Below are 12,107 nucleotides of genomic sequence, written 5' to 3'. Positions count from 1 at the left end.
CACTTTGCTATGGTTCTGGAGTCACATGTAGGTCAGACCAGGTAAGGATGGCAGTGAAGGGTCTAAGCCCGAAACGTCAGCTTTCCTGCTCCTCTGATGCTGCTTGGCCTGCTGTGTTCATCCAGCTCTACACCTTGTATATTATCAGAAAAACCCATCTGGTTCCCTAGTGTCCTTTAGGGTAGGAAACTGCCATCTTTACCTGGTCATGTTGGGCTGAACAAATCCCCGAAACAAAGATAATGGCCAGAGAAACAAAACAAAATTAAATAAAGGTTTTTTTTTTTAAGAAACATGGACAAAGATACAGGCTAGGCTAGCTCCTCTTGTCTTGTTCCAAACACAACTAGGCATTATCTCGCATCCACCCAAGCAGGTCACCCTAAACTTGTCTGTACATCAGATTCAGAAGATGGTACTTCCAAGAGTTGGAGGCAATAAGGACTGCAGATGCTGGAAGCCAGAGTCTATAGCTGTAAGGCTGGAAAAGAACAGCAGGTCAGACAGCATCCGAGGAGCAGGTAAGTCAATGTTTTGGACCGAGAAGTTGACTTACCTGCTCCTTATTTGCTGTCTGACCCGTTGAATTTCCAAGAGTGCAAGGCACCTTCAGCACTACACTGATGTGCCTGCCCTAATTTGTATCCTCAAACATTTAGCCAAGTCTTTCAGAAGGTTTTGAGAAGCAGTGTGAAAACATAAGCTTTTCAATTCTTTTACCTTTCGATTATAATTCTCCTCACCAGCATTTGTTGCCTTTTTACACTGACTACATCTCTCACATTCTATTGAAGTTAGCACTCTCCCAGTTTACAATTTCTACTTGAGATTGTTTCTTTCTAACAGAGAAAAAGCAAGGAAAAAAGGAAGGAGTTGGCCATTTGGCCCTTTGAGCCCGCTCCACTATTCAACATGATCATGGTTGATTATCTAACTCCATACCCTATTCCCACTTTCTTCCCATACAGGGGTCCCTGTTTTACGAATGTATGACTTACAAAGCTTGTACTTATGAACATGATCCTGTTGATTGGGATGCCGTTAACGCTGAAATGAGAGGGTTGTGAGTGTTTGCCACAAAGAGCTGTGGGGGCAGAGTCCTTGTGTATATTTAAGGCTGAGGTGGGTAGATTCTTGATCAGTCGGGGAAGCAAGGGTTATGGGGAAAGGGCGGGAAAGTAGATGTCAGATCATCCATGATTCTATTCAATAGAAGAACAGGCTTGAGGAGCCAAATGGCCTATGCCTGTTCCATATTTCCTATGTTCTTGCTTTTAAATCTTATTTTCCTGCACTTGGCCCATTGCCTTGTATGACTTGCCTTCGCATGTGCGATTCTACCACTCTTATAGGAAGAGACTTCCAGATTCCCAGCAGCATCTGGGTGAAAATGCTTTTCCTAACTTCCCTTTTAAACCTTCTGCCCCTTGCTTTAAATCTATGCTCCCTGGTCATTGATCCTTCCACTAAAGGGAATTGTTTCTTCCTGTATAGCTTGTCCATACCCCTCATAATTAAATCAAAGAACTAAAAGCAACACAGCACAGGAACAGGCCCTTCAGCCCTCCCAAGCCTGCGCCAACAGATTTTGCCCTTCCATACTAAAACTGTCTTCACTTAAAGGATCTGTATCCCTCCATTCCCTTTCGATTCATGTATTCGTCCAGGTGCTTTTTGAATGCTCCTCTTGTGTCTACTTCCACCACCTCCTCTAACAGCACGTTCTGGGTACTCACCAACATTTGTGTGAAAAGAATTGTCTCACACTTCTCTTTTAAACTTCACCCCTTGCACCTTGAACATGTATCACCTAGTAATTGACCCCTCCACCCTGGGAAAAAGCCTCATACTTTCCACTCTATCCATGCCATTCACAATCTTTTAAACTTCAATTAGGTCGCCCCTCAATCCCCTGCGTTCCAGTGAAAACAAGCCCAGTTTATCCAACCTTTTACAGAGAGAGTGGTGGGCATGTGGAATGTGCTGCCAGCAGTGGTAGTGGAGTCTGATACTTTAGAGACTTTTAAGTGACTCTTGGATAGGCACAATAATGCTAGTATAATGTAGGGTATGCAGGGTAGTTTGATCTTAGTAGGACAATAGGTCAGCACAACATCGTGGGCCGAAGGGCCTGTACTGTATTGTACTGTTCTATGTTCTATGTTCAACCTTTCTTTGTAGCTAAAATCCCCCATGCTAGGTAACATCCTGATGAACCTTTTCTGTACCCTCTCCAAAGCTTCCACATCCTTCTGGCAGTGTGGTGACCAGAGCTGTATGCAATATTCCAAGTGTGACCTAACTAAATTTCCATAAAGCTGCAGCATAACTTATCCATCCTTATACTCAATGTCCCTTCCAATGAAAGCAAGCATGCCATAAGCCTTTTTACTACCTTATCTACCTGTGCTGTCACCTTCAGTGATCTGTGGACCTGCACGCCCAGATCCCTCTGCATAATAATACTCCTAAGACATTCACTGTATAATTTCCACCTGTACTTGACCTTCCAAAATGCATCACCTCACATTTGTCTGAATCAAACTCCATCTGCCATTTTTCTGCCCGTGCCTCCAACTGATCTGTATCCTGCTATATCCTCTGACAATTCTCCTCATTTTCTGCAACTCAACGAATCTTTGTGTCATCTGCAAACTTACTAATTAGACCAGGTACATTTACTTCCATGTCATTTATGTAGATCACGAACATCCAGAGGTCCCAGCACTGATCCCTGTGGAACACTGCTAGTCACAGCCCACCATTCCAAAATGCACCCTTCCGCTGCTATCCTCTGTTTTCTGTGACTAAGCCATTAGCCAGCGCCTGAGACAGCATCTTCCAAACCCATGATGACGAGAAGAACAGGGGCAGCATTTACATGGGAACACCACCCCCGATAGCACATGGATTGCTATGGTTGAAAACGCAGCTCACTGCACTTTCTCAAGGGCAACTGTGGACAGGTAATAAATGCTGGCTTAGCCAGTGACACTGCCTTGCCACAAGTACATTAAAAAAAAATTGCACTCGTGTATACTCAATGCAAATCTACATGTCCAGTGTATATGTATGGTCACAGAGACAATGTGTAAGTACAAATATGAACCAAAGCCATACATCTATTTACCCAAGGAAATTTTAGTTCACTTCTACTTAATGTTTAAACAATCTTAGAATCAACGTTTGAGGAGCTATCACTATTTTCTTAAACTCCTCCCTGAATTTCCTCTAAGTAGCCGCATATATGCACGTATTTGGTGATGAACTTAAATGCTTCAACATAGCGCCAACTTCTGTGGCAATATATCCAGTAGCCATGTAGTCACCTCTGTAGTAATTGGTGTTGGATATTCTGGTCATTAGGAAGCTCACGGCAGTCGTCATCCAGAGCAATACAAAGCTGCTCGATATAGTGAGGAGCAAAATGATGGACTTCCTTCGGTTCTCCACCTCAACGTCACTTTGCATCCCACTCTGCTGACCTCGGAGTTCCCTGCGCGCTCTGCTGGCCACTAAAATTCGACTGATTGTCAAAGAATTTAACAAAATAATTAAGGCAAATGGAAGCCAAACAAGCATGATGCTGTGAAACCAGGAGTAAGGTAATGAAACACGTAAAGATGAGAAAACTGCAATTGTCCGGCAGCCCCACTGCACATTGTTAACTGTTCGTTCTGCTTCATAGACAAATGCAATGGGGTTATTCTTGACAACAATAAAAGTAGAGAAAGCTATTACAACTTTCGTGGCAGTTCTCGCTATGCAATACTTTAATTTAACCTTTGCGTAGCATATAGCTACAAATCTGTCAAATGTGAAGGTGACCGTGAACCAAACAGACAAATCAAGGGTGACAACACTCAGGCACAGAATAACCCTGCACACAGGAGTGAAGGACAGGAATGAAAGTGGGAAGTGGTTACTGAATATATAATACAACATTACATTGATGATCATGACTAGCAGATCTGCTGCTGCCATTGCTATCATGTAGACAGAGATACATTCAGACAGGCCACAGTTTCTCCGTAAGAGAATCATGATCGTCACCAGATTAGCTGTAATGAAGACAGAAGAATAATTAATCTTACATTTCTGAATGAATTGCATTTGGATTTGCCTGTAGTAGACCATTTAATCAATACAGTTTAATCAGCAGAATGTTGCATTTTGAGAACATGATTGCAGTTGAAACAATCATCTCTAAAAGCTTGATCCAGTATAATCAGCTTCTCCAACATTCACACTGAACATGGCAATATGACTGACTGTAGTTCTACAAAATAATTTTGAAGCAAATATTTGCACCTCAGTAATGTTAGTACACAAAGGGTCTGCAGAGTGTGTAATTCAATACTTTCTCCTAGGGATGAATGACTATGTAAGGCTAACATGTGGTGAGCAGGTTAGTTTACTGAGCATGCAGTATGAGCATGGATAGAGTTAACACCACACTAAAACACAAATTACAGTGACTTACCAGGACAACCAATAGCGGCAAGAATTATGAGCTGAGACTTCAAGCAGTGTACAGCAGAAGCAATGACAGGAAACCAATACATATATGCAAATTAACCCTCCAGAGATTCAATCTGGTTACAATCATTGAACAATGATCTTAGTCAAGATGCCTCTTTTATAACAATTCACATTAAAAAAAAACACACAAATTGTTTGTTTGTCATTAATATTCTTTAAAAAGGAAATCTCACTTAAACCAGTCAACATAATTGGAAGTTAATAAGCTCAATACTGGGGCAGAGCAGGTAAAGGAAGATCACCTTGCACAGTATTTCATGTTTCTACCCCAAACTCAGTCCAAATCACCCACATTTTGGAGAAAGGGGGAAAAATCAATTCCTCCAGCATAAGAGATAGATGTAGGCTTGGTCATTCTTTTTTGCCGTATTAGGGGAATTGTACATGAGACAAGATGGTGCCCTTCTTCAATCTACATCCACATTGACATTCCCATTGATTTTGCTCCAAAGGTTTCACATACTCAGTGTAATTGCTATTGACCAGAAACTCATCTGAGCTCACCATGTAGATACAGTGCTTACAACAGGACATCAGAGGCTAACAATTCTGCAGTGAGTAACTCACCTCCTGACTCCCCAAAGCCTGTCCCACCATCTACAAGCCGCAAGTCAAGAGTGTGATGGAATACTCCCCACTTGCCTGGATGAGTCCAGCCCCAACAACACTCAAGAAGCATGACACTATCCAGGACAAAGCAGCCGTATTGATTAGTACTACATCCACAAGCATCCACTCCCTCCACCACTGACACTCAGTATATCGTCTACAAGATGCACTGCATAAATTCACTGAAAGATCCTTAAACAGTATCTCTCCAAAACTATAATCCCTTCTATCTTTAAGGAACATGGCAGTGAATACGTGGGGACACCACCATCTTGTAACTTCCTCTCTCCCCCACCAAGCCATTCAACATTCTAATTTGGAAATGTACTGTTCCTTCAGTGTCACTGAGGCAAATTCCTGTAACGCTTTCCTAAAAGCATTATGGTCTAACCTTCACTGGACTGTAGTGGTTGAGATGGTAGCTCACCACCACTTTCCCAAGGGCAATTGGATACAGACAATAAAGGCCGGCTTAGGCAGCAGCACATACGTCATGAAAATAAAAGAGAATGATGGATCCTCCTTTTTGAATAATCTTCCCAGTGACTGTCACTGATTCTCTCCAAATCTATCTCCTAAACTAATATCCCCCTCATTTCTGGTAGCTCAGTTTTCATGTCCATGTATTTGGTCTTGTTTATGTTTATGTTTAAGATTTAAGTCTTAGACCCATTCTTCCCCCTTTCAAACATGCTGTAAAATTCAATTGATTATGGTCACTTCTACTTTGAGGTTCCTCTACTCTAAGATCATTAACTTATCCTGTCATATTATACAATATCTTGTCTACTGTAGACTGCTGTGGTCAGATTTGAAATGTGCTCCTCCTAGGTACAATCTCCAAATCATTTTTCATCAAGGCTACCATTGTCAATAGGACTTCTTTTCTTTAAACAAAAATCATATTTAGACTAAAAACTCTCATAATTATTGCTTTATCACAATTCCCAATGTTTCTTCTGCTATACTTCTTCATACATTGTAGTCACTGTCCAGTTTATCACTCCCAATAGCGATAGACTTACACTTACTATTCCTCATCTCCATCCGATTTTACATCCTTATCTCCTGAAACAAGAGCATCCCTGAATATTGCACAAAAACCTTCTTTGACAAGGAGTCTTACCTGGATTACTATACTACCGAATGCTATTAATTGCCAATATTCAGAACCCACTCACCGTAACCGTGCAGCCAAGTCTCTGTGTTGTCTTCTATATCACATTTATTAAGTTCAGTGCACATTATTGAGACATTAATTTCTTTATGAACTGAATGTGCATTCAAACATGGAGCTTATATTGTTTATTCTGCCCTGTGTTAATATTCCAGCATCTGGGTCTTGATTGCTGGTATATTTTTAGGCATTTTTCTCCCTGTCATTCTCTCACCTTCCTTTGCCACATTAGTATTTTACACTTCTGCCTCAACTCTATCCCTTTATTTCTGAAATGTGTCCAATCCTGATCCCTCATGTTCATTTTCCCTGAAACAGCTCCATGAAGGCCCATCACAAAGTCACCCTTTGTTTAAACATGCCTAGTCCATGACACTGATCCAGCTAGTTCAGAGATGGCTCTTGGAGTGAGCAGAACCCCTGGCACTCCTGTTTATATCTGTCAACCAGGGATCCCTGGTTGGCCCCTGGTTAACAGCCCCAATCAGGGAACTCATATTCTATGAAGTCCACCTGACTGACCTTGTTCAAATCACTATATCCCAAATCCTCTAAGTGCTGGGACATAGGCCCATTCTTTTTCCTGTAGCTTCTCCTGGGGCATTTTTACCCCAGGTCCAGTTCCTCTAACTCAGCCTCAGATACAGGCAGCATGTATTAGACCGTAGCTGACTCTTTCACCTGAAGAATCTAGGCCAAAATTCATCTTCTTCTTCAGGCAATAACATTGTTGACACTACAATATCTGCCATGTCTATCTCGTCCTCAGAGGTTTCTTCGATGCTAGGTGGAGGGGGAGAATACACGGGTTTGGACAACCCTTATCAGATGTTCTGAGGGGCCAGGTATGTTTGCTCCTGCCCCGTTTGCAAGGCTGCAGCTTTCATGTGGCCCATGTGCCAGTTCAGGAACACCTCTCCTACCTGAACTTTGTACATTACGGGACCTCGTGGTGCCCTTACCTCTTACCAATGCAGATCTGTTCTCATGATTTTGACACAAAACTTTATCCCCTGAAGTAAACTGTCTCTCTCACTTGGCGGAGTCTTGTGTCTGGTATTGGTGTTCCTCCCTCCCAGTCAGCCCTGGGAAAATCAGCTTTAACTTGATGTAGAGACTTCTCCCCATTAGCAATGCTGCTGGAGCTGTCCCTGTCGTTGCATGAGGGCTGTTCCTATAATCAAACAGAAACCAGGACAGTTTTGCATCGAGTGAAGTTGCAGGCTGTTTCCTTTAACTTGCCTTCAAAGTTTGGACTATTCTTTCCACCAGACCATTGGACAATGGATGGTATGGAGCTGTCCTTAAGTGCTGAATGCCATTCAACTTTGGGAAATACTCAAAGTCCCTGCTGGTAAATGATGGCTTATTATCTGCGACTAACAATTTCGGGAACCCGTGTATTGCAAAGGAGGCTTGCAACTTTTCATTTATCATGTTTGATGAATGAACTCTATGCACATTCAAACGCTTTGATTGGGTTTCCACAATGATTAAATATAAAGCCTGTGAAAGTCAATGTTTAACCGAGTCCAGGGTATGCCCGGCCATTCCCATGAATGTGAGGGAGTTGCTGGCAATAATTTGTGTCCTTGTTGGCACTCTGGGCACTGGCCCACAAAGGCAATTATGATGGCAACCTATCCTGGCAACCAGACATAACCTCTCGCCAACATCTTCATCTTGGAAATACGTGGAAGATCCTGATGCATTTCAGCCAGTATCTATGATGTGGAGGTGCCGGTGTTGGACTGGGGTGGACAAACTCAGAAGTCACAAGACACCAGGTTAAAGTCCAACAGGTTTATTTCTGGTAGCTCCTGGGGACAGATCCACCTTTATGCATTTTAAGATATCCAGAACCTCCTCCTCTGTAATATGGACACTAATCAAGATATCACTATTTATTTCTCCATGTTCTATATCTTCCATATTCTTCTCAACAGTAAACACTGATGCAAAATACTCCTTTAGTATTTCCCCCATCTCCTGCATTTCCACATATAGGTTGCTTTGTTGATCTTTAAGGAGCCCTATTTTTTCCCTAATTACGCTTTTGTCCTTAATGTACTTATAGATTCTCCTTTGGATTCTCTTTAGCCCTATTTGCCGAAGCTATGTAGTGACCCCTTTTTAGCCCTCCTCAGTTCCCTCTTGAGTATACTCCTACTGCCCTTATACTCCTCGAGGGATTCACTTAATCCTAACTGTCTTTACCTGATATATGTCTCTTTCTTTATCTTGACCACAGCCTCAATTTCTCTAGTCATCCAGCATTCCCTACACCTACCAGCCTTGCCTTTCACACTAACAGGATCATACTGTCTCTCGTTATCTCATTTTTGAAGGCCTCCCACTTTCCAGCCATCCCTTTACCTAGGAATAGCCTCTCCCAATCAACTTTTGAAAGTTCTTGCCTAACACCGTCAAAATTGGCCTTCCTCCAATTTAGAACTTTAACTTTTAAATTAGGTCTATCCTTTTCCATCACTATTTTAAAACTAATATCATGATGCTCACTTATGAATGAACCTCTCATGTATTAGAGTTGATCTTTCCCTGTAGCTGTAACACTATATTCTGCATTCTGTTCCACTACCATGATTCTATTATGTAAGGAATGATTTGCCTGTACAGCATGCATCCTTGCATCGTGGTACATGTGACAATAATAAATCAAATCAAACGCCCTCCTGTAGCTACTGACCAAACTAGTAAACACTATCCTAAAGGATGAGGCTGCCTCTTGGAGAAAGGTGTCTAATTTACTTGCCCCCTCCCTCGACAACACCTTCTTTCTTTAACTGAATATTTTGCTGCATTGCACAGTGAGTCAGATAATGAAGATCTCGAGGGTATCACTGCCTTGTTGCTGAGGAACCTGTAACCAGGCACAGTGCCAATGCACCCTCATGCAATCACCAGGAATTCGTCACAGTATAAAGAAAGAACAGGCCCTCCCCCGCTGTGTTATTATAACAGATTGAACACCTAGAGTTGGAGAGTAGTTCAGTTTCAGAAAGACGATGTTTGGGCCTGTAACAACTGTGATAGAGGCTATATTCCATTTCCAGTCTGTGGTGCTTATGAAACACAACTTTCCATCTTTAGCTTTCGGGTGGCTGGTAAACGGAGCAAGTTCACTGATTTCTATGTTTTTTGATGGATGATAATGGAATAGTTTAGGTTAGATGGGCTTCAGATTGGTTTCACAGGTCGGCGCAACATCGAGGGCCGAAGGGCCTGTACTGCGCTGTAATGTTCTATGTTCTATGTTCTATGCTGTGCACATTCTCGTTTTCAGTTTCAGTCCTTGTTATCTCCAATGAACTTTTATTATTAGTCTCCAATTGTTTCTAGCTTTTTTCTTAAAAAAAAATGGTTTGCTTTGCTGTCCTTATCTAGTTTTATCCTCTGGGTCGTTCTCTCTCTCTCTTGCTCACTCTCTCGCTCCCTCCCTCTTTCTCTATCTCTCTCTCTACCACCGCGCCCCCTTCTCTCTCTCTCTCGCCTGCTGGTGCTCGGCGTGGTGTTAGAATCCTCATCTGCCTCTGGTCATCGGTGCTGATCTTTTCACGATCGTGTTCCACCTCAATGTCTTTAACCTTCTCCCTCTATCCTTGGCATCCTTCCCTTCCTCTCCTTTTTATCCTTGGTCATTCCCACATATTCTTCAATTTATTCCTTGTGTTGTGTTATTCTCCGATAACTTTCATCATCAGTGTTGCCTTCTGCGTAGCTTATGTGACCCTTGACACTGTCATCATTTCTATCTCCGTTCTTATTGATTTTTTTAAGTCCCTTCCCTTTTCTTCTTCATAACGGTTTTCCCTGATTATTTTTTATGTATACGTGCTGTCATTTCCTCTGCTTTGATTCTTGGTGTTCAGGATTTGCCCTGTTTCATTTCTCTTTGCTGTTCTCCTCAATCATGCTGTGTTTCTCTGGAGTTTCATCCCATTCCTTTTGTTCCTACCCAGGTCTATCCTATCTGTGTGTACATTTTCCCACTTATTTCCCTCTCACCTTTACCAGGATGTTGTCTGGGCTGGAGACTTTCACTTATGAAGTGAAATTGGACAGAGTGGGATTGTTTTCCTTGGAGCAGAAGAGACTGAGAATGGACATGAGTGAGCTGTTATGAAAATTATGAGGGGCATAGACAGGGCAAGCCAGAAGTAACACTTCCTCTTGATGGAGGGATCAAAGACTGGAGGCATGGATTGAAGGTAAGGGGCAAGAGGTTTAGAGGAGATGTGAGGAAAAAAGTTATTTCAACCCAGAGGGTGGTGGGAATCTGGAACTCACTGCCTGCAAGGGTGCAAGAAGCAGAAACCCCCATCACGTTGAAGAAGCATTTAGATGTAAACTTGCAATGGCAAGGCTGTGGGCCAGCTGCTGGGAAATGGGTTTAAAACAGATAGGTATAACACAGTGTGGAGCTGGAGGAACATAGCAGGCCAGGCAGCATCAGAGGAGTGGGAAAGTTGACATTCTTCTGAAGGGTCCCAATCCAAAACATTAACTTTCCTGTTCCTCTGATGCTTCCTGGCCTGCTGTGTTCCTCCACCTCCAGACTGTGTTGTCTCTGACTCCAGCATCACAAGTTCTTACTATCTCTTAGAACGGATATATAGTTATTTTTGATAGGTGCAGAATCAAGGGCCCAGAAGGCCTTTTTTTGATATAACTCCATGACTGATCTGTGCTGTGTTTTGCTATCAGTGTGGTATTCTCTCATGCTCACTTCATGGGTCATTCTCTCTCATTGTTGTTGAATTCTCATTTCAATCCTCATTGTTCCTATATTTCCTGAGCCATTTTAAGAACATGTGGGGATGAGAACTAGGGGCCTTTCAGCCCCTGGAACCTGCTCCTCAATTCAACACAATCACAGTTGGTCATTAATCATTGCCTTTCCCTCTTTTCCCTGGTATCGATGAGAAATAACCGACAGTCTGTGTTAAAAAGAAAATCAGGCACTGATGGTGATAGTGACAACAAGTCAATGGAGGTTCTCCTAAAGAATTCAATTCGACCCAACAACCTTTACCTTACTAAAATACAGAGCTAAGGAACACTGGGGGATTGAGGGATGACATAAACTTAGCAGAAAATGTTCCAAAGAACACCAAAACGAGGGCAAGGAAAGAATCTCACGAGGTGTGTAAACCTTCACACTAAATAAATTCCAAATAGATAATGAAGATCAGGATGGTAAGGAGCAATTTCGAACCAGATCTCGACAATGTTGTCAATGAAACAAGAGAAGTGGGAGGGATGGTCAAGTATTGTTTTGCGGCTGAACTTAAAGGGGGTCAGTGAGGGAGAGGAGCAGTCTGCCCGCCAAATACCTCCCAAAAAAGAAAATTTAATCAGGTAAAAAGCTTCACAAAAGATATCATAATCATAGCAACAGCAACAAACCAATCCCTGAAATTATTTTGTGACAGGTCCCCAGAGCTTGGGTTGTGGTAAAACCTTAAACAAAGTAGCAGGGAATAATGTTGATGTGTGAACCAACTTTCCAAGGTCACTTAATCAGAAATCATTCATCACATTTGGGGTTCTTGTGGCATAGCAGTAGTGCCTCTATCTCTCTGCTAGGACCCATGGGTTGGAGTCCCGTCAGATCCAGAGGTACGTCATAATGTTCCTGGACCAGCTGATTAAAAATACTGAGGAAAATAATTCAACGTTCTCTATGATTTAGGGAAATAAGGCACAGGTAAAAGCCAACAATGCTATGCAGGCTAGTATTCACCATCTTGTCAGAAAA

General features: G+C 42.3%; 1 protein-coding gene across 1 annotated transcript; it reads right to left on the bottom strand.

Annotated features, from left to right (window-relative positions):
* Window positions 1–3,231: 3,231 nt before the first annotated feature.
* LOC125488044 (probable G-protein coupled receptor 139) lies at window positions 3,232–4,044 on the bottom strand. Its single transcript, XM_048620811.1, has one exon. It carries the CDS (start codon window positions 4,042–4,044, stop codon window positions 3,232–3,234), a length of 813 nt encoding a protein of 270 aa, XP_048476768.1.
* Window positions 4,045–12,107: the final 8,063 nt, after the last annotated feature.

Source organism: Rhincodon typus, chromosome 48 (genome assembly GCF_021869965.1).
Source record: "Rhincodon typus isolate 14 chromosome 48, sRhiTyp1.1, whole genome shotgun sequence".
Classification (NCBI taxonomy): domain Eukaryota; kingdom Metazoa; phylum Chordata; class Chondrichthyes; order Orectolobiformes; family Rhincodontidae; genus Rhincodon; species Rhincodon typus.
This window is presented reverse-complemented; position numbering and strand designations above follow the sequence as displayed.

Coding starts and splice junctions, on each gene's coding strand:
- LOC125488044 (XM_048620811.1), bottom strand. CDS start 4,044: ATGATTCTCTTACGGAGAAACTGTGGCCTGTCTGAATGTATCTCTGTC.